At 51.9% G+C, this 22,420-nt stretch overlaps 1 protein-coding gene and 1 long non-coding RNA gene across 2 annotated transcripts in view; one reads left to right on the forward strand and one right to left on the reverse strand.

Moving 5' to 3' along the window:
• Nucleotides 1-11,059, reverse strand: part of LOC141572267 (uncharacterized) — a 30,440-nt gene extending 19,381 nt beyond the window's left edge. The window contains exons 1-2 of the long non-coding RNA XR_012497588.2: nt 10,847-11,059; nt 6,938-6,995 (exon numbers count right to left, since the gene is read on the reverse strand). This is a non-coding gene — a long non-coding RNA (uncharacterized LOC141572267). The remainder of the gene's footprint in view (nt 1-6,937; nt 6,996-10,846) is intronic.
• The window catches only part of CREB3L1 (cAMP responsive element binding protein 3 like 1), a 34,183-nt gene that overhangs the window by 3,566 nt on the left and 8,197 nt on the right, over nt 1-22,420 (forward strand). Inside the window, exons 2-4 of the mRNA XM_019743539.3 lie at nt 15,661-15,889; nt 18,817-19,001; nt 21,948-22,026. Of these exons, the coding sequence (XP_019599098.3) occupies nt 15,661-15,889; nt 18,817-19,001; nt 21,948-22,026 (493 nt within the window). The remainder of the gene's footprint in view (nt 1-15,660; nt 15,890-18,816; nt 19,002-21,947; nt 22,027-22,420) is intronic.

Below are 22,420 nucleotides of genomic sequence, written 5' to 3' on the forward strand. Positions count from 1 at the left end.
AAGCTTCGAGGATGTTTGCCCAGCACGCTCATTTACCTCCCAGCAGCTGGGGAGACCAGGTGTGGGAATGACCGGAACCCAGGGACCAGCCCAGGAGAAGGGAGGTGTTGGGGCTAAGCTTGATGGCTGCTCCCCAAGCCCCCAGACTGGCTTCTCCCAAGCTAAATGGGGAAGCAGAAAACCACCACCACCCCAGGCTTTGGGGGATTTAGGGAGATTAGAGAAGTATGTGCATTTGGGTGTTCCTATGTACGTGTGTGGGCCTTTGACAGCCCTTAAAAGGGAAGGGTTGTGTGTGCATGAGTGTGTGAGCTCGCATGTGTGCTTCTCTTTAAATTCTCACCAACAGGAAGGAGGACCCACGGGCTAAGGCACTCTGGTCTCAGAGTAGAATCCGCTAGGAAAAAATTAATGGAGAAAAACTAATGGAGGAGCCCAAATCTCAGGGCTTCTATTCAGGAAGGGAGATCTCCCCAGACACCTCCTCCTCCAAAACATTGAGTTTGTTTTGGGCAGAGGATGTTTTGTTTTGTTTTTGCTTCCCCTGCTGAGATATGAGCTCTGTGAGAGCAGGGGTTTATCTGTCTTGTGTACTGTTGTATCCCCACTGCCATGTACAGTGCTTGGCACAGAGTCGGCCCCAACCAACCATTGCTGAATGAATGAAATGGGGCCCAGGCCAGACCCCACATTTTACGAGGAGGAAAAAGGGTACTTAAACTCATCTGCTCCCAGCTCCCAGAGTCCTGCAGCCCACACTGTTTCTCAGATTCAGGAAGGGCTCTCTATGCTTTCCAATGAGTTGTCATTGCTATCCCTGTCCTCTGTATGGCACAGACCCCCGCAGCTCCTGGTCCAGGATAGTCTAAAGCTGGCTGAGCCACAGTAGATTTGAACTTGCGTCTTGAACTCAGACTTGAGCACTGGCTTCAGGGCTTCCATCGTTCCCAGTTTCTTCTTGTTCCCATTGCTCTGGGCCTCCTGGATCCACAATCACCAACTTAAAACTAAGTCTTTTCTATTCCTACCTCAGGGCCTTTGCACATGCTGTTCCTGGCATCTAGAATGCTTTCCCTTCAGTTCTCTCCATCTCATGTTCTTCAGTTCAAATGTCACCTCTTTAGGACAGTTTCCCCATCACCTCCAGCGAGACCTCAGGTTATTTTCCACTCAGTCCTTTGATTTCTTCACACCCCTTATACCAGTTGGCAGTCATTTTATTGGCTTGTTGTCCATTTCCTCTGTGAGAAACCAAGTTCCATGAGAAGAGAGATCTTGTCAGTTTTGTTCATTGTCATAAACCTAGCACAGCACCACGGCACAAAATAGGTACTTAACAAATAGCAAAATTTCACCATAAGGCAATAAGCTGAGTCCACGGTTTTCAATCATATAAAACGTAGAGTTATGGTATTGTAGGGTCAATGAAAAACTATTTTTCAGTGGGTCTATATTATCACAAAAAGCATAGAAGTAAAGATTGTGAAAACTGAGCAAACTGAGAAAGTCCCCGAGGAGCATGAGCAGACACTGCTTTAGCAGCCTCACACAGAAGAGTTTTGCCCACCTTTATCTGAGATGGGCCCCAGGTATAGGACAGAAGCCAAGGTTTGGTCACATTATAGTGGACTTCGCTCCATTTCAAAGATTTACTGTATTTGTAGAAAAAGTTATTTCAGACTGGGGCAATCCCTTTAAGGGAAGGGGGAGAATGTTTTTTAAAAGAGGCCTGAGTGCTCAAGCTGTACGTATACTGATAATTCCAGAAAGGCCCCTGAGAACCTGCTCTGGCCAGCCAGGAGGGTGATTGCGGTGCTGGATCCCAGGAAGGTGCTGCCTGATTCCCGATCTGCTGTGAGGTCCCACCGGCTTCCCTGGACCAGCTGGGGATTCGCTTAGTTGTTCCTTAATATATGCATCCTGTCCTTTCACAACTGGGCACCAAAGGAGCACCTATGCTGGTCACTATGCATAGTGACCTACATAAGAGAGAGAGGGAGGGAGACAGAAACAGTAACCACAGAGCGCCATGCAGACTGAAGCATGGTCAGAAGGTTTCTCAGAAAAGGTGACCTCTGCACCCTCCCTCCCCAATGTCCCCATCCTTATTGACAGAGGAATTGCTGGAATGTTTTTCAGCAGGGAGGACTGAGGCCCTGTCCCTTTTCATTGAGCATGTATAGGCATCATTATCCCTGTGCAAATGAAAACCTGAGCATTAGAGAGGAGGAGACATCTTAACTCTGTTTTTGGGGCTAGCATCCCATGGAATGAGTGAAGGAGGGGAGAGAACCATCTTCTCTCCTGCTCTTGTCCTGGTTGGAACTTTGCTCTCTAGAGCAAGGAAAGGTTAGGGTGTCGGATATCAGGGGCGCCCCACCTTCATCTTCAGCCACTTCCATCCTTAGGGCAGCGGGGATGCCTAAAGCGTTAGGAGCAGAGCTGGCCGTTGCCTGGCCTGTGAGAGGAGAGGCCCCACACCCCATCCAGTGCACTTTCCTCGTCCTTCCTCTGGGATGCTGCTCTCTGGCCTGCCTGGGAACTCAGACCTTTGCTCTCTGCAGCTTCCAGGACTCCCCGGGAGGGTCTGTTTATGTCTGGCCTGGCTGCTGTGCCAAGAGGGGAAGATGAAGGACACCTCTCTTCGTACCATGTGCCTCTTGCAAGTCTTGGTATGGAGGCTCTCTCAGAGCATCCCTCTCAAGGACCTGGCTTGCCCCTGAACCTCCCTCTAGAAACCAGCTCCAGATGCTGGAGAACAGGCTGTTCTTCTGGAAGTCTCAGCGCTCCAGGGGGCAGGATGGAAGAGGAAGATTTGGGTGGAGTTAAGTCAAGACCACGAGCATTGCTCTGGCTGGAACACTATGTAACCCTCTTGGGCACACTAGGAGAAGCCAGAGTAAAGTGGCAGGACGCTTGACCAAGATTGGGGAGATAGTAGGAGTGGGGGTGTCTGGTTCAGAAGAAGCTGGGAGAGGCGAGATATGGCCCAGACCTGTGATCATCAGAGAAAATATGTGAAAAGGATTGATTTCTTTGGGCTGTCAAAGAGCCTGATCCCCACGGCTTCTGACACCATGTCATCCATACGGCCAACTTCACAGCTGGGGCAATAACAGGCTTCCCTGCTACTGGGTTCCTGTGCTCCCCTCCCAACTCTCCTGGGACAGAGCCCTCACTGCAGCTTCCTTGGCCCTTGGCTCTTGGCCCAGGAGCCACTTTACCCATCACAGACAGGCTGACACATCTGGGCTGGGCTCTGTGGTCCGACATAACAGCTGGACAGCAGCAGCTGTCCGCCTCTTCCCCTTCCAAAAGAATAACAAAAATGAAAGCAGCAGTGGCGTAAGGCAGGCTCTTCAGGCCCTTGAGGAGAGCCGGGATACAGTTCCAAAGCAGCGAGTAAGGGGACCTGCTTTGGAGGCAGACAGGCCCAAGCCTTTGCCCCTGTGTTCCCCTCTGCCTGGAAGGTCCTCACCTCTCCTCCCCTTGTTTCCCTGACACACTGTGTGACCTTGGGCACATCACTTCCCTTTTCCAGGCCTTTGCTTTCTCATGGCTGAACTAGACTAAGAGTTCTTTGAGGGCAGGGAGTGTCAGTAGTTATTTCTGTCTATCGCCTAGTTATAACTAGGGACTGCGTGCTCAGGAAATGTTTATTTGTTGGATGAATGGAAGGAAGGAAGGAAGGAAGGAAGGAAGGAAGGAAGGAAGGAAGGAAGGAAGGAAAGGAAGGAAGGAGTGAATGGGTGGGTGGATGGACAGTAGAAGAAAGGACACTTCCACACTTCCAACTTTGATGGTACTTTTTTTTAAGTGGAAGTTATTTATTCAAATAGTGAATGTTAATCTAAATCCCACATCTACCCTTCACTTTACCATGATGGCCTTTTCTATTATGAAATAGATTGTTCACATAAAAGAATACATATAATGCATGTATATGAATTATAAAGTATAATAAAATGGATACCTGGGTCCTCACTGCCCAGCTGAAGAAATAGAGCCAGCTCTGCATATCCTGGTCTCTCAAAGCTGCGTGAGGCTGGGGAAGAGGTGAGCTGTACACCCTGAATCCACCGCACTCTGGGCAGATTCTAAACAGGAATGCCCTGAGACCTGGTGCCTACTCCCAGGCCCGACCTGCCCAGACAGTGAGTCCACAGGTCAGATGGCAGACACCTAGAAATGCCCTGTGGAGCTGACCGTACCTGAGGTGGGATGGCATTGGCATTAACTGCTCAGACCCGGGAGCAAATCCCGCTCTCACTGTTTGTCATCTGTTTGAGCTTGGACAGGTAGGTGACTTCACCTCTCCCAGCTTATTTTCCTTATCCGTAAAGTAGAGCTGACTATAGGACATGGGTTTCTTACGAGGAGTCAATGAGATAACTCTTGTAGAAAGCCTAGCACAGAGCCTGGCACATAGTAAACCTTGTATGGTTGTTGCTGCTGCTTTTATTCTGATTGTTACTGTCATTACCCGAAAGGAGGGTCCCCAGCACTAGACAGCTCTTGGAGGAATGTCCCACCTTCTCCATCCCCTTGCCAAGCCCTGATCATAGGGACTTTATTTTCTTATCTGTCTGACCTCTCTGGAGCTGGAAAGCTCTTTTGGGCAAAGCCAAAAGACACCGGGTCCCTTCTCAGGGCTCTCTGTCTTTCTGGGCATCGGGAGACAGATGGCCAGGGATGAGCAAACCCAGGACCCCAGTGGATGGAGTGGGGGGGCCCATATTTTGTTTCTAGTACTGTGCTAGGTGTAGGGATGGGGCAGCAAGAAATCAATCATTCGTTCAACAACCGGTGTTGTGTGTGCTTAAGAGCATCAGAGCTTGGGTTCAAATCCAGGCTCAACCTCTTGCTAACTGAATAAACCTGGGTAAGCTACTTAATTTCTCTGTGCCTCAGTTTTCTCAGCCATTAAATGGGGATACTAATAGTACTTACCTTACCTTCTGAAACTTAAATGAGATAGATACTGCATGGGAGGAGCTAGATAGTGCCTAGGACTTAAATATTAGCTATGATTATTATTATTATCATTGCTGTCAGGCATACTGTATGCTAGGTCCTGTGTGAGGCCCTGCAGAGGGTTCACGGATGAACTCCATCCTAGATCCTACCCTCAAGGAGGTTCAAGTTTAAAAAGAGAGATGGGTCCCCTTGTGCATAGTTACAGTGCAATGGATGATATTAGCCAGTGACCTAACAGTCTATAGGTGCTGTGGTGGGACGAGAGGGAGAGGTCTCTTCCAGCGGGGTGATCAAGGAAGGCGTCCTGAAGGAAGCGCATTTGAACTGGGCCCTAACGGGTGCCAGGAGTTGGAATGAGGAGATAAAGGGTCAAGGCATTCCAGGCAGAAGGAATGGTGTAAGCAAAGGTACTGCAATGATGGAGCTTACAGCAGGTTCGAGGAGCTGGGGTGGTCATCCAACGAGGCTGGAGGGAAGACGAAGATGAGCAGCTCCAGTTATTGTGCTAAGTCAAGGTCCATGTACTACACACCTTGAATGCGGTACTTAGAAGTTAGGAGTTTTATCAGCAGGCAGGAGGGAGGCAGTGGTAGTTCTGAGCTGGACACAGCAGTGGTCCCAGCAACTCTGAACAATCTCAGTGTTAGGAGATCTAGAGTCCATTAGCGTGCTGTAAGCTGTCAGTCTGTCTGGATGCTGAGGGACCTTCCCCCAAAGGACACGGAACTGTGGGCCCTCCCTGAGCCCAGTGTAGCCCAAGCAGCAGCTGACCCCAGGTCCCTTCTCTCCCCTGCCTTCCATCCTCTGCCCTGATGTGACTCTCATACTGGGCCAGGAGTACCAGTTCCCTTCTGGCTCTTTCACCCCAGCACTTGGGCCAGACTGACCTGGGGAGGTCCAAGGCAACACCACCCTTGCAGAGGGACAGGCTGTCCCTCTTAATGCTGAGAGACCTGGCCTGAACCATGTCCTTTCTCCTGGCCCAACACTGGGACACTAATCGTGTTCCCTATCCTTCCTTCAGCTGAGGACCCTCCACTATCAGGCAAAGCATGTCCCTGTGGGCCCAGGAGCCTAGAAGGATCTGAGCCGTCCTTCTGAGCCCAGCCCAGCCTGGCACCTCACCTCCTTGGCCCTCCCACTCATCAGCTGGGAGAAGATGCCCAGAGCCCCTTTCATCATCTTCCCAGAGAGGAAGTCCAGCCCTGCCCTCTGCTGCCCCAAGCCTTCACCCCTTTCTCTCCCAGGGCTGCAAATCAGTTCCACATTTAGGATCTGGCATATACCATCTGCTCAGAGCTTTCCCCTCCCAGTCCGCTCAGGCTCCATTTCCCCCCACCCCACATGGTCAGCTCATGAGGTCTGCAGAAGGGGAAGGGTTCCTGCCTTCAGTGACCCCTTCAGAGGTCTGAGAGGGAGCTGGACTGTGGCAAGGTACCAGAAGGACAATGGACACAGGGATAGATGAAAGAGGAAGGGGGTGGGGCGAAGGCAGAGCTTGAGCAAGCATATGAGGGGATGAAGGGTTGGGGGGTGGTGAGGGAAGGAGCGAGGTAGTTCCCAGCTCAGCACATTCCTGAGACATCTGGACGGTGCTGGAAGGGCCCCAGCTGGCCTGCATGGCTGTGGCTCCAGATTCTCTGTTCTGTGATGTCAGGACCCAGCACTCCCCCTCCTCTGAGTCCCACTGGTGAGGGGTCCACCTTGGGGCTGAGTGCTGGGGTCTCCTCTCAGGACCCCTTACCCTCAGTGAGCAAGAAACAGGCTCCTGGGGCAATGGAGGAAATGCCTGCCCCAGAGGAGGGCCTGAGCTAGTGACAGAAGGCAGACCCAGAAGAGTCAGGGATTTGCCCATGCAACTGATTCAAGGAGAGTCCTCCTTTGGGCAGATGCCAGCCCCCTCCCTTCTCCTTGGAAGGGAGATGGAGACAGAGGAAAGACTCTGGAAATGGCTGCTTACCTTGAGCTGTGTGATCCTGGGCAAGTCCACTCCCTCCTCCAGCTCTCAGTTTTCCTCTCTGTAGTAATAATAACAGCCACATTTAATGAGAGCTTTCTATGTGTCCTGCATTGACGAAAGCAGTTTACAAATGTTATTTCATCCTCATAGCAACCTGGTGAGACAGCTATAAGTTCCCCTAGTTTATAGGTGAAACGGAGGCTCCGATTGGTTAAGTAATGTGCCCAACACTGCACAGTGGGTAGCAGAGCAAGGATTAGGACCAGGTCTGGCTGCCTCCGTCGCTCATAACCATTAAGCGGCATTGCCTCTACAAATAAAAGGAGATGGACCTAATGATGCCAGAATGCCTTTGAGCTCTAAAATTGTAATGATTTCTTTTGGCTATCGTGGGGCTCTTCAAGAAGGGCAGGGGCAGGCATTAGTCACACACTAAGTGGGGGAAGGAGGGCAGACACATCTGGCTGTGAAGCATCACATGGGTCAGGAGGCTTTGGAAGTCCCCTCCCCTGGGGCCCCAGAGAGATCCAGACCCCAGTGGCTGGAGTCACAGCCTGATCCCCAGCCGAGCCCAGGGGTCCCGTACCTTCCCTAAAGGAAGGGAGTAAATAAGGAGAGGGAATGCAGCTTCTTCCAAAAATAAAACCTGAGGACAACTCAGACAGGCTGGGACGCTGAGGAAGCCAAAGGCCGAACGCTGAGTGCACTGAGGAGAGGGAAGAGGCCAAGGGAATTCCAGCCAGAGCTGGATGGCAGGCTCCAGCCAAGGAGGGCCTTCCAGCTGGCCAAGGGCTGGGAGAGCAGCTTAGCTGGTTGGCCACTGGGCTCTGTTTATACTCTTGGGCCTGGCCTAAGCCTGGGGTAGCTCCTCCAGCACTGAGTAGAGGGCGGTGGTCCCCAGGTACCTGGTCTGGCCAAGGCTTAAGGCCTTGAGGAATAACAACCTGGAGAATGGGTACAACAAGCCCCAACAAGGAAGAGCCATGGGAAAGAGTCCAGGTGCATGGAAACTGCCTGGAGCAGGAGCAAGCTGGCATCAGAGTGGAATTCAGGACAGCCATTCCTGGAGGCTCAGCTGCAGAAAAAAGGCCTCAGTCCATCAACTCACTGGCACACTCCTTCATTCACTCACTCATTCCGTCAGTCAGTCACTCAGCAAACACCTGAGCATTTGCAGTGTGCTGGGACCAATGCTAGGCTTTAGAGATACGGAGGAAAACTGGACACATCAAGACATAGAGGCCACATGGCTGGATCATTTCAAGCTCCCTTAAGGACCTGGAAAACTACCCTAAGGGCCGTAGGGAGTCATCAGTGGATATTGGGCAGGGGAGTCCCCTAGGCATATTTGTGTTGAAGATCCCTCTTGATACAAGGTGGAGAATGCTCTGGACACAGGTCAGAGTTCAAGCCTTGGACCTACCTTCATAAATGGGGTAGTCACACCACTAGTTTGAAAGCCTTTTGCGAGCAGGAATTGGGCTTTGTTCATCTTTGTATCCACGGGGCTGGGTACACAGTAGGTACTCAGTAAATACTGAACAAATGTGTGAGTGATGTAATAAATGGATATGATTGGATGTCCTTATTCTCCAGAGGCCCCTAGTGGCAGCCCTGGCATTGAGTCTCCAGTGTCCTGAGCTGTCCTACAGGGATCCTCTGGCTACTGCCTATGGACCAACATCTCCAGCAGCCAAACCGTGGGCTGCTGTGCCCTTAATGGTGCCAGTCATAGCTAATCCCAGCCCTGGGCTGTGGCACTCACTGCCATCGCTTCCTCCTGCCCAGACAGTAACTGGCACCCACCCCAGGGTTGGGCCATAGCACATGGGCTGGCCGGGAGCTTGCAGGCCAGCTCTCCACTTTCCTGAGGGACCCATATCCTGGCCAAGGAAGGGTTACCAGTGTCAGGAGGGGAAATTGGAGTGCCAGACCAACAGGGCTGGGGGCTGGAGAGAATGCACACCCTCCCCAGGACCCTGCTCTGCCTGGAAGCAGCCTCTGATGGGTGCCAGCCTGCCCTTTCCTCTCTCCCTTCCTTTCTCCAGTGCACATGCACAGAAAAGCTCAGTTGCCCATATTGCCACCTCCTCCAGTACCAGCCCTCACTATCTCAGCCCCAGGCAAGCCTGGGACTCCCAAAATTCCCTTGCTGGGGTCACATGACTCACTCATCTCAGGCACATGGCTTGGCACAGTCAGCATTTAGTTCTGTGGTCGTGTGAGATTTTGAGCATGTTCATGTGAGAGTGCATGACCACATTTGTGGCTGTGTCTGGGGTGACTGCACGTGTGTGCGCGTGAGTCTGTGTCCGATCACATCTGAGGAGTGTGTCCTCACTGGATCTGTTAGTGCCTGCAGTGTCCGCCTGTGTGAGCCCATGAGTGTACGAGTAGGTGCAATAGCACCTGTGCTGGGCTGTCTATGCAACTGTCTGAATTGGTCCATGGGTGTGGATCTTACGCTGGGTGGTGTTTCCGTGTAAGTAGGAACCTCACAGCTCGTCTGTATAGTGTGTGTACGAGAGTGTGTGTGTGCTCGTGCGCGCACACACACACACACATGCACAAAGAAGCATTTCTGCTTATTTGGACTTGGGCTCTGTGGTAAATAGTTCTCTAGGGGGAAAATCTGAAACCTCAGCAGCCGCCTTCCCTGCGCCTGTGGGGAATGGGGGGTGAGTGAGGTTGGAGGTTGGAACTATGTGCTCCCCTTAACCCCCGTGTCCTGCCAGGAAGGCTCTGGGAGGAGCTGGCTCCTGGGACAGGGAGAACTGGCTCCACCCCTTCCCAGTCCCCAGAGAGGCCAAGGCAGAGGAAAAGAGCCCACTTTCTGAGGATTAGTTTCCCTCACCTTGTCCCTGCCACCCCTGCCTCAATAGGAGCACAGACTGTAACCAATGGGAAACTGAGACCTGGAGAGGAAAACCACCTGCCCCGGGGTCTCCTGAGTCTGAGTCCAAGGCCTTTTCCCCTTCACAAGACAGCCTTCAAGTCTAGCTCTGGGAAGGCAACCCCCAATGCCTGGATGGTGATGCTTAAGGACAAGAAGGTCCTGTCTGACAACTGGGTACCCAGAGGCCCTCCTCCCCTCCCCTATCCCACACACATACACACACTGGGCACAGCAGTGACTCAGACTGGTGGACCTCCAGCATGAAATAGGGGCCATTTTCTAGTGACCACGAGGAAAGTAACCATCCAGGAATGTATGGGTCAGTGTGTCTATGGGGGGTGGGGAGTGGAGGCCAAGCCCGTGGGGAAAGGGAAGGAGAGAAGTGTAAGAGGACTCTCCTTCCATCTCTCCCAGAGCTCATTTTCTTGGAAGGAATGTCGTGGCCCAGAATTCCCCTCCCCACTCCGTATCCCACAGCTCAGCCTGGACCCATTCTGGTCTCCTCCCTCCTTTCCCCAAGCAGAAACTGAATCAGCCTGGGTCGGGGGAGGGGCAGAAACCAGGGATGGGGGTGCAGGCGTCGAGGGGCTACGGGCATGAGGGAAGGTGGCGCTCTGAGGCCACCTCAGGTAGGGGGGAGACCCTTCTCCCACACACACCCTCGGCAGACAGCTTTTCCCTCTCTTTGCACTGACCCCAATGGAAGAATTAGGGGAGAGAACCGACAGGAACTTCAGGTGGTCCTATTGCCGGCCCGGGAGTGTCCCCCTACCCCCACCAAGGACCGAGACCCCGCTGCTCCATCAATGCGCCCGTGGTAGGATTATCCAAGGTGGGGCGGAAGCAGCTCAGTTGGAAAAGCTGCACAGGGACTTAAGAATTGGGGCCCGGCCTCCCCTTGGAGCTGGGGACCTTCAAGAAGACCCTCCCTCTCCGCTTCCCCTGCTCGCGGTGGGGGGTCGAGACGGTGCTACTGATGTGGGCTTAGTACATTGTGGGACTTCCGGGCCCACCTGGAAGCTCAAAGGGGCCGTTTCTGCCTCTGTCCCAGGCGCAAAAGGAGACACAGTTCGGAACCAGTATACGCTGCCCTTTCGGTGCCCCGGCGGTCTGCGGCGCCCGGGAACTTCCTCCACGCGAGCCCTGCCCGCCTCCCGCTCCCAGGCCCCTGCGGCCGCAGCTGCTACTGCAGCAGGCTTCTCGCTGCCGCCTCTCATTGGCCAGGAACTCCGCAGACTCCGCCAATGAGCAGGCCGGATTCCGGCGCCGGGCGGTCCAAGCGCGCAGCGTTAACCTTCTGTGGGCCGCGCCCAGCGGGCAGGACCCTGGTCCTATTTTAAATTTAAAGGGTCGGCAATAGAGACCGGTTTAGGGAGACCTGCAGCCGAGGGGGTGGGGGATCCGCGCAGGAGAGCCCCGGACCTCTCCTCCAAGATAGTGGAGTTGGCGCTGGCGCGCGTGGCAGCCGAGAAGGAGCTTGTGTTGGCATGACTGTAGGAAAAAGTCTTTAACGAGGAGGGAAACAAATCATAATCCAGTATTTCCTTCTCTGGCTTCCCACCCACCCACTTCCCCCCAACCCTTGCCTGGAAAGGCACCTCCAAAGACTGCTCATCCCCAGTAGAACCTTATCCCCCTCAGAACGATGGCCCAAGAACCCCCTGCCGTTTATCGATTCCTGTCTCCCATCCCCATTAATTTCCATCGGATAGTCTGAAACCCGAACTTCGTGTGTGTGAACTGGAGGGAGAGCTGAGTGTGGTTACCGGGGAACAAGGGGCCCTGCGGGGGCTGCGGAGGCCTGAGATGTCCAGAGTTGGTTTTCCAGGGTCGTGGGGAGGGTGGATAAACAGGGAGAAGTGAGAGGACCACAAGGAGAACGTGCCCCACACCTTGTCAGCCCCAGAGCTGCGAAGAACCCCTCCCTCAACATTACCAGCTCACTGTGACCCTGGATAGGTAGGTGGCTTTCCCCCTCTGGATCTCAGTTTCCTCGTTAGCAAATGGGAGAGGAGGGCGTGGACCATGAGCTTTCTCAGGTCCCTTGTCTCCAGCTTGATGATGTAAACTAACCATAACTGAGCTGCTCTGAAAAGCCAGACGCCCGATAGAAGTAGGGCTACAAAGTTCTCTAAAGGGAGTCCCCTCTGGCATGCTCCCATGAGCAGGAGGTGGACCCCCGGGTGATGGTACACGACAATTGTTGCCACCAGAGGTGGGTTCAGCACACAAGGAACCCCTGAGCAACGACTGGCTTTTCTGAGTGTCTTCCACCCCCACCCTGCCTGCCCCTTGGCCGCCCTCCTCTTCCACTTGGCTCCCACCCTCTGGAAGCTCCATCCTGCTGGGCCTTGGCTGCTGTTTCCAGCAGGTGGGGTGGGGGCTGCTCACGAAAGGGAACCAACTGAGCTTCCTCGGCATGTTCCTATGGGCACCCCAAAAGGGGTCTCTGAAAAGGACCCAGCTCATCTGCCTAGAGCCAAGGCCTTCAGGGACCCCAGCCCAGACTGGAGGAAGTGTCTTTCCTCTTTTCCTCTCCCAGGCCCCAGGAATGGGCTTGGCAAACCCTTATCGTTTGAAAAGCAGCTGCTGGAGAAATACCTTAGCAGCTGACTCACTGCTCCGTCCTGTCTTCACAACCCCCTCCCCCTGGTCCCCACACCAGGCCTTTGAGAGCCCCTGAGCAGCGGGAATGCGCCCCCAGCTGGGCTGGCCCAGGCTCTGCAGAAGCTGTGGCTAGCACAGTCCTGCCTGTACCTGGCTGGGTGGTTGGGGGTGGGGGAGAGAGGGTTGACCCTGTAAATGCCTTCATCTAGGATCACAGTTATTCTTAGAGACCTGTTCAGCTGAGGCCTCTACCTCCTGGTACTGCCTCCCCCCAGGCATTGACGAACAATTGACATACTGATGGCATTGCCCTCTGGGGTACAAGACCTTGTCTCTCCAGCAGGTGAACAAGATACAGACCCTGCCTCAGGGAGTTTACTGTCGGGCAAACGGGAATGTCTGCTGCAGTTGGGGAAGGACTGGGCAGCAAGGAGTTGTGCATGTTTCCCAGTTCTGCATGGCTCCCTGGGCCTCAGTTTCCCTATCTGTCAAATGCAGATATATAATTTCCTTATCTCATTGGGTAATTGTGACACACAACACCATGTGTGTCAGATAGTGATGATAAGTTCTGGCAAACTGGGAAGAGGGGGAGTACCTCAGTCCATGGGGTTTCTGAACTCATTTTCTCTTGGATTCTCTGATCATGCATTGTTTGGTGGAAAGACCAAACCACCTGAGCTCTAAGTTCAGCTCACCTTGGGCCCAGAGTTAGGCTTTTCATAATAATGGCTAACAAGTACATACTAGGCACTGTTCTAAATGTTAGACGTATTTACTGCCTATACAGAGGGTCCCAAAAAAAATGTATACACATTTTAAGAAAGGAAAACCATTAAAATTGAAATACGCGATATATACGGATAACAAAAGATGAATACAAGTCATGTTTGACTTCTGCAATTACAAGAGGTGCTCAAAGTGGTTACCATCAGCATCCAGACACTTCTGATTATGGTGAACTACTTGAGCTTGAACAACATTGACCAAAGAGTCCACTTATATACATTTTTTTGGCACCCCTGATATGTATATGTATTTATGTATTTATTCATTTTATCCTCATAATTCTGAGGTGAGTATTAAGCACCTAACAAATATTTGATCCTCATGACAACAACGACACTATGAGGTAGGAACTATTATTCCTCCTTACAGATGAGGAAACTGAGGCGCAGAGAAGTGATGTAACTTAGCAAGCAGTGGAGCAAGGAGTCAAAAGGAAGTCTATCTGACTGCGGAGCTTCTGCCCCTCCCCTGCTCCCCACAGACAGATGCTCATGTGGCGCTGAACCTTATTCTCAGACAGGGCTTTTCTGCTCGTCCCTTCTGGACTGGGACAGGCTCCAAGTATTCCAAGCTAGAAAGAACCAACAACTTCAGACCTCAAACCAATCCCCCATGGCCAGTCCTTAACCACTCACCAGGTGGGACCCCAGGGCCGGAAGCAATCCCCCCATCACCATCTCTTCCAACCCACCAGCAAATTTATTCAGTCAGTAAGTAATGAATGAGAAACAGTAATATTTCCTTACATATTTATAATTCTTTAGAGAGAGAGAAATAAATGCCTACTATGTACCAGCCACTGGGTGCTTTATTAATAATAAGAGGTAACATTTGTTAAGTAATTAATGTGTACCAGGGACTGTTCTAAGTGCTTTACACGTATAGTTGACCCTTGAACAACACAGGGGTTAGGGGCACTGACTTCCCACACAGTTGACAATCTTCATATAACTTTTGACTCCCCGAAAACTTAACTACTAATAGCCTACTGGTGACCAGGAAGCTTACTGATAATATAAACAGTTGATTAACACATATTTTATATGTTATATGTATTGTATACTGTATTCTTACAATAAAGTAAGAAAAAGAAAAGAAATGTTATTTTAAAAATCATAAGGAAGAGAAAATACATTTACAGTACTGTACTATACGTATTTATCAATACCGTAGGTTTACGTCATCTGTTTACAAGATGAAAAAAATCCACAGATAGTGGACTGTGCAGTTGGAACCCATGTTGTTCAAGCATCACCTGTATTAACTTATTTAATTCTCACAATAAACCTAGCAGAGGGACTATTATCATCATCCCCCTACACAGAGGAAGAAATGAAACATAGAAAGGTTAATCAACTTTCCCAGGATCATGGAGACCAATACCGTGTTTCCCCAAAAATAAGACCGGGTCTTATATTAATCTTTGCTCCAAAAGACACATTAGGGCTTATGCTCAGGGGATGTCATCCTGAAAAATCATGCTAGTGCTTATTTTCCAGTTAGGTCTTATTTTCGGGGCAACACAGTATATTTCAGACATTTTCGCTTCTAAGAAATATATTTTACATCGTTACCAAGAACATACACAGACACATAATAGAGATTTAAAAATTACACCAGGTATTCAACTTTTCTGAGTGCCATGCACTCTCATATTTTCTACTCTGTTTTGTTCTGCTTTATTTTTTCTTAAATTCTGGTCATGACCTACTAAATTGATTTCACAACCCATTAATGAGTCACCACTCACAGTTTGAACGGCACTGAGTCATAGCTAGAAGCATGGAAGCCAGGATTTCAACCCAAGGAATATGGTGCCAGAGCCTAACCTCTTGGGATAAAGAATGGCTTGAAAAAGGGAGATGCTAGAGGCATGAGGACAGGTGAAGACTGAGCTGATAAGGGAAGTGGAGGCCTCAGTAATCCCACCACCTTGCATCGCAGCAAAAGGTGCTACAAAAGTCACTAATACTGCTTTGGAGTGCAAACTTGCTGGCGTAGACACAATTTCAGTCTTCCTGTGAAGGAAGTAAAGTATAGAGACAGACTTGGGCAATCTAAATAATGTGACCAAGGTCACAGTGCCAGAACTCGAGCCCCGTGTCCTGTTGCCTGGTCCAGGAATCCTTTCACGCCATCCAGAGCTCATCCTTGAGGAGGATGATGGTGAAACTGGAGGTGGAGGTGGTGGTGGAGGTGGTGGTGGAGGTCATGTGATGACAGTGGTGCTGGTAATAATAGAAATGATAGTTGGTACTGGTGATGTGTATAGTGGCGAGGTTGGTGGTGCTGGTGGTGGTATTAACGATGGCGGGAAGAGTGATGGGGAGCTTGCAGGGACAGTGGTGGTGAGGGCAGGGCTGGGGGGACCACCGCAGTAGTGTCTGCACCCCCTTCTCAAGCTAAGCTGACTCCCCGCCTCTTTCCGTAGCACTTCCCTGAGCACCTGGACCATTTTGGGGAGAATATGGAGGACTTCTCCAACGACCTGTTTAGCAGTTTCTTTGATGACCCCGTGCTGGACGAGAAGAGTCCTCTACTGGACATGGAACTGGACTCCCCCACACCAGGCATCCAGGCCGAGCACAGCTACTCCCTGAGTGGTGACTCGGCGCCTCAGAGCCCTCTTGTGCCCATCAAGATGGAGGACACCACCCAAGGTAAGAAAGGGTGGAAGGGCCCAGAGGCCCAGGAGGGGAGTAAGTTTTTGAGTGACCAGAGCGGAGCACTACAGGCTGAGACTCCCAGAGGCTCTCAGAGGAGCCACCCACAACATCTGTCAGGGGGGCTGCTTCCTTCCTTTTTGTTTTCCTTCATAGCAAACCCATATGGGCACTTCTCAAAAGAGTTTGCTGCTGCCTTCGGTCAGTGGTGTGCAAAGGGTGGTTCCCAGACTAGCCGCATGACCTGCATCACCTGGGAACTTGTTAGAAATGCAAATTCTCAGGCCCCACCCAGACCGGCTAGATCAGAAATCCTGTGGGTATGGCCTAGCCTTCTAGGTGATTCTGAAGCACACTTGAGTCTGAGAGCCACTGACTTAGAGGAAACAGGGTTTGGTGTGGGGGGGAGAGGCATAAACCATAAATGTGGACAAGTTATCAAGACTCTGGAACCTTCCCACCTGCTCACACTGTGATGTCCTCTGAGATGCTACCTTGGAAAGACTCCTGCACCTACTTTTATTCCTGAAGGGAGACTTCTCTAAAGCTCCCCTCTCTCCCCATCTCCCCTGCTTTTAAGCAAAGGACGCTTTGAGTCTTTTCTCTCAGGTAATCAACATTCAGGAACTCCAGACAGTGCCCCACCTAGAAATGGTCCCTTCAGGCATTTCCTCAAATACAGGCGGTTCTGGTCCCATCGGTCCTGGTCCCATGTATTTGTCTGGGTTATCATGGACACATCTCTTGGACTCAATAAGCCTCAGTTCCTTCATCTACACAAATGGAAATAGCAATAGATATTTCGATAGCACTCAATTCATAGGTGAGGTCAGAATCACTTTTCTCATAACCCTCATTTAACTGGTAAGAAAAATGAGACTCTAGGAAAACTGAGTCGTCTAGGTCACGCAGACAGTAAAATGCCAGGGAGGGACTTGAGAAGCAAGGAAGCCCCTGATTCTAACCCTCACACCCTTGCCACCACCACTTTTGCCAGCCTTGAGGGGCCGCAAGGGGTACTGGGTTTGGAACCAAACAGACTTTGGTGTGCGTCCGGCTGCCTCCACCAGCTGCAGGGTGATCTGGGCAAGTTACTTAACCTCCCTGGGCTTCTGTTTCCTTAATTATAAAATGAAGAGAACATGTGTCTTGAGAATTCTAGACAGGATTAAAAAGTATATACATAAAGTACCCAGCACATAATATATATCAATAATTAGTGGCTATTTTTATTGTGCCTATAAAAGTCCTATTCATACTGTAGTGGTTCTTATTCCTCTTTCCCATTAGAGGACAATGGTCTTGAGTGATTTTCTTAATATTCTTATGTATTAAATGGAGGAAATATGTGCCTGCCCTATAGGATTGTTGAGAGGAATGCCTCAGTTCATATGTGTTCAGGGTTTAGAGCTATTCTCAGCACAGGAAGTGTGAGCTGCTTCTGAGGATCTTTGAGATTCCCCAGGGGGAGAGAAAGGCCTTTGTACCCCCCTCCCTAACCTCACCCCAAGGGCAGGGACACCTACCGGGGTTTTAAATGGCTCTAGGGCTTGTGGTTGCTGAGGTCTCAGCTTCCCTTCATGCCCTGGCCTCAGCCAAGCCTCTGAAGTCACCTCAGTGAGGCCTCAGGCCCCAGCCTGGGGAAGGGCAGGGTGTGGGGTGACTCCTTCCCATGGCAGATTCTCCATCCACCCCCACAGGGCCAGCCCAGCAACTCCTTGGACACCCCAAGTCTATTTTTAGAGTAATTTGTGGGCCATTTGCAGGGGGCAGCTTCCCGGAGGCCAGCAGGCTGGCCCTGTAATTTGGGAAGATTGTGGGTGTTCCTCGAGCCGAGAGGCAGCCTGTGGCCCAGAGCTGGGGCACTCAGGCTCCTAGCAGGGTGGGGCCTGGCCTCTGAGGTGGTATCAGGCAGCCACTGACCCCAATCACCACCCACAGTGGACCCAAAAGTCTAGAGTCCCCTCTAACCCTCCCCCGGCAAACTGGCTCCCTAGACCCCTGCCTCACCACGGCTTCTCTGGCTACCAGGTGCTGGGGCCACCATGAGCAGGGCTGACGGGGTGGAGGACTGTGGGCCCATCAGCAAAAGGGGCAATGTCTGCCAGCCCTGTGGCCCAGGTGAGGCCAGGAGGGCCACTAGGTGGGCAGGAGGTGGACACTGCCTGGGAAACCTGAGCATCACCCCTCACCCCCCAAACGCCCCCAGTCACCAGGTCCTGTGCATCCTTCCTCATCTTCTGCTGGATGATTTCCATAGACTTCTGCAGGTCCCTGCCTCCATCTGGCCTGCCCCCTGTCCCGTGTCCACACGGAGGCAGTGATCTTTAACATTACAGATCTGAGCATACTTAAAACTCTCCAGTGCCACCTTATTACCTTCAGGACAAAATCACAGCTCTGAGCCCAGCCTCCAAGGCCATGCCACCTCTGTTGGCCTCTCTCACCCCATCTTCCTTTTTTTTTTCCATTCCACTTGCACTAAACTGCTTATGACTCTCATTAGCTTCCCAGCACCTAGCACAGTGCTCAGCAAATGTTTGCTAAATTACAGTAATTGTATTAACAATAGCTGCCATTCATTGAACATTTACTTCTCCTCGGGCTCTTTTACAGATGAGCAATTTAAGGCTTCAGATAGGTTGAGCAACTTGCCTAAGGTCATATAGCCAGTCTGGAGGGGTCCAGGTCTGTTGTCTAAGCCCACTTTGTAAGCTGCTATATGAAAAGATGCCCCCACTCCTTCTGGCCCCAACCCCTCCACCCTTCCACCACCCCTGCCCTTTCCTGCCTGCCTCCCAGTATACCCTAGCATCCCTCCTGAATCCAGTCCAGAGCAGCTCCCAGGGGATGGGGTGGGGGGGAGGAGGTGAGCCCTCTTCTCTGGAAGTCCCCTGAGCCTGGGTCCTGCTCCCTCCCCCCAGACGTGGAACATGGAGCATGGGTGCTGGGACACAAACTGTGCTCCGTCATGGTGAAGCAGGAGCAGAGCCCGGAGCTGCCCATGGACCCTCTGGCTGCCTCCTCTGCCATGGCTGCTGCTGCTGCCATGGCCACCACCCCGCTGCTGGGACTCAGCCCCCTGTCCAGGCTGCCCATCCCCCACCAGGTGAGTCTGGGGACGGTTTGTAAGGGGCTGAGGTAGGGAGGACAGGTGGTGGGTCTTTGTGGGAAAAAGCATCAAAAGCCCTATGCACGCCAGGGTTCTGTGAACAGGGCGCAATGTGACCCTCAGGCTGATGATCGGACCTCCCAGACACGGCCTCTGACTCCCTCTTGGGCTGCCCGTACACCACCCTAGGATGTGCACAAACCACAGAACTCTCAGAATAAGCTGGGGGCCTCACTATGTGCAGAAAAAGGCTTATAGGGACCCAGGCAGGGCTGGGTGTCAGGGGCCAGGTCCAGAATCCCAGAGATGGAAACAGTCCTCTCCGGGCCACAGTGGGCCCCAAAGGCCAGAGTGCCCTCTAGCCCTTCCCCGGCAAAGTGGCTCCCCAGACGCCTGCCTCATCACTGCTTATCTGGCTACCAGGTGACAGGGTCCCCATGAGCAGGGCTGACTTGGGGTGGAGGACTGTGGGCCCATCAGCAAAAGGGATGATGTCTTAATTTTCTCAAAGTGACAGCATTTTACAAAAGAAAAAAGACCAAAATGGGGATATAACGTGTGTGCTATATTTCAGTTGTTTACATTCTTGAGATTAATATTTTTAACCCAAACTGTCATGCCACCGCCCCGGCTCTCTGCGCCCCATGAATGTATAGATAGCAGCATTAAGCGATAGATCCAAAGTTGATGTCTGAAGACCCTTCTGGGAATGTGAGGCCCAGAGCCCTGACCCCTGGGAGAGGCCCTGCCTGGGTCCCAGCTCGGCTCTCATTATGCTCTGGTCGTGTTGCATTCCCTCTTTCTTCCTCAGCTTCCTTCTCTATAAAATGGCAGCATGAGCTACTTCTAAGGAGCTTCTGGCCCTGAGTCTAGGAGGGTAATCTTAAATCCCCAGTCTGAGTTGGGCCAGGCTGGCCCTGCCCCCTGCTGGCCACACAGCTCACCTGATCAGAATGTAGCCACGGGTCAGCCAGAATGTATAACAGATGGGTCAGCCCCTCCCAAGCCCTTCCCTTCCCCACTACCCTTGTCCCCAAGGATCAAGGGTTGGCTGCATATGTGGAGGAGCTTTTGTGACCCATCTCCAAGACTGGCTCAGCGACTCCTCAGGTCTTCCCTTCCTGCTTTGGAAGGGAAGGTGGGATAGCAGCAGCAGGCAGGGTCTTAGAGGTTGGGCACTTGCCTCAGAGAAGGAAACCGAGGCTCAAAGAATTAAGCAACTTGCCTCAAATCACACAGTCAGAAACACTGGAGATGCACTGCAGATTCAGTTGCCAGACCCCGAAGCCCACAACTTCCCTCCAGTGAAGTCTCGACACCCTAGTAGCACGGGAATCAGGAGTCTGCATGGTCAGGCATGAGCTGTATGACCAGTCACATAAGTGCCATCACCCTCCTGCACCACAGTCTCCTCATCTGTCACTTGAGGGCTGAGCTGGGATACAGACCTGGGAATCTCCCAGGTCCCCACCAACTTGAATCTTTTGTGATTCTTACTCATCTGCCTAAATTTGGGATTCCGTGTCCCATCCACAACCTCATGACCTCTCTCTGTTGGCTTTGGACCCTGAAGGGAGAGAGTCCAGGAATCCAGCACTCACCCACCCACCACAGTGCCTTCCTCAAAGAGAATACCACTCACGTGTGTGTTGGCAGTCCTTTCTGGGACAGAAAGTTGGAATAGAAAGAAACAGGAATGTATATTTGTTTAAAGTATAAATTGAATTATGTCAGTCCCTTACTTAAAACCCATTGGGGGGCCAGCCCGGTGGCTCAGGCGGTTAGAGCTCCATGCTCCTAACTCCGAAGGCTGCCGGTTCGATTCCCACATGGGCCACTGGGCTCTCTATCAACCACAAGGTTGCCAGTTCGATTCCTCAAGTCCCTCAAGGGATGGTGGGCAGCGCCCCCTGCAACTAAAATTGAACACGGCACCTTGAGCTGAGCTGCCGCTGAGCTCCTGGATGGCTCAGTTGGTTGGAATGTGTCCTCTCAACCACAAGGTTGCCAGTTTCAACTCCCGCAAGGGATGGTGGGCTGCTCCCCCTGCAGCTAGAAAACAGCAACTGGACCTGGAGCTGAGCTGTGCCCTCCACAACTAAGACTGAAAGGACAACAACTTGACTTGGAAAAAAGGCCTGGATGTACATACACACTGTTCCCCAATAATGTCCTGTTCCTCTTCCCCAATAAAATCTTTATAAAAAAAAAACGAAAAACCCATTGGGGCTCCTCCCTGTGTCAACCTTCTTTATCTGGATTCTAGTCCCCCACCCCAATCTTCTGGTGTTGTTTGCTACCACTCCACCTCTAACACACACCCCTACATTCTGGACACCCTGAATACTTGCAGTTTCCAGAACCAGCCATGCACTGTCTGGCCTCTGTGCCTTTGCAGGTGCTTTGCCTTCTGCTGGAATGCCTGTCCTCTCACTCACCGCCTGCCCCATCCTTTATCTGGAATACTCCTATGTACACTTCAGGACTCACTTCAAACTTCAACTGCTCAGGGAGCTTTCTCAGCCCCCAGCCAGTTAGTGCCTCCTTCATCTCTGCTGTTGCTACCATTCACTGAAGAGCCATGATATGCTGGATGTTACTTCTCGTTCTCATGGCAACCCGTATACCAAGGCTTCCGTGGCCTTCACAGTCAACACAGGGTCAGTCTCCACCAAGAAAATGGCACTGGCCTTGGAGGCCACAAGAAGCCCTCCTTCTCTGAACTTAAGGCTTGAACTATACTACTTGGCCGCCATGCTCTTCTCTTAGATCTGACATGGCTTCTCCAAGCACAAGAACTTGTCTCTGCTCCCTCTGCGCTATGCCCAGTCACCTTCCCAATTGTGGAGGATAGACCACCAGCCTCATGGAGGGAAGTGGGGTGGATGACATGGTGGTGACAGCCCTGGGGCAGCTGATGGAGCTGACCTGTCTCTTCCTCAGGCCCCAGGAGAGATGACTCAGCTGCCAGTGATCAAAGCAGAGCCCCAGGAGGTGAACCAGTTCCTCAAAGTGACACCAGGTAAGTGTGTCCAGAGAGGGACTCCTTTCCTCTCCAGTATTAGGAGACAGCATCCCTGCTCCCATGACCCAGCCTACCCATCTCTCTTGACAGCCACACATCTTCCCAGAATGTCCTCTCCTCCTTGCCTTGCCCACTTTCCATCCCTCCAGTGCCCTTCTTACCCAATCTCTGACTGTCATCACTATTATCAACAGCCTCTCACCCTCTTTGCTAATCCCCCTCCCATAATTCACTAACTGAAGCCCACTCTTTTGCCATCCATCCATCCATCCATCCATCCATCCATCCATCCATCCATCCATCCATAAATCTGGGCATTCTTTCCTACCCTGGGAGCTCTCCCTTCAGCGAGACTCTTGGTTCTCTTGCTTTCTGCCCAGGCCTCTTCCTG

The sequence above is a fragment of the Rhinolophus sinicus genome, chromosome 14 (assembly GCF_057876585.1).
Source record: "Rhinolophus sinicus isolate RSI-liver-muscle chromosome 14, RSI-T2T, whole genome shotgun sequence".
In the NCBI taxonomy this organism is placed as follows: domain Eukaryota; kingdom Metazoa; phylum Chordata; class Mammalia; order Chiroptera; family Rhinolophidae; genus Rhinolophus; species Rhinolophus sinicus.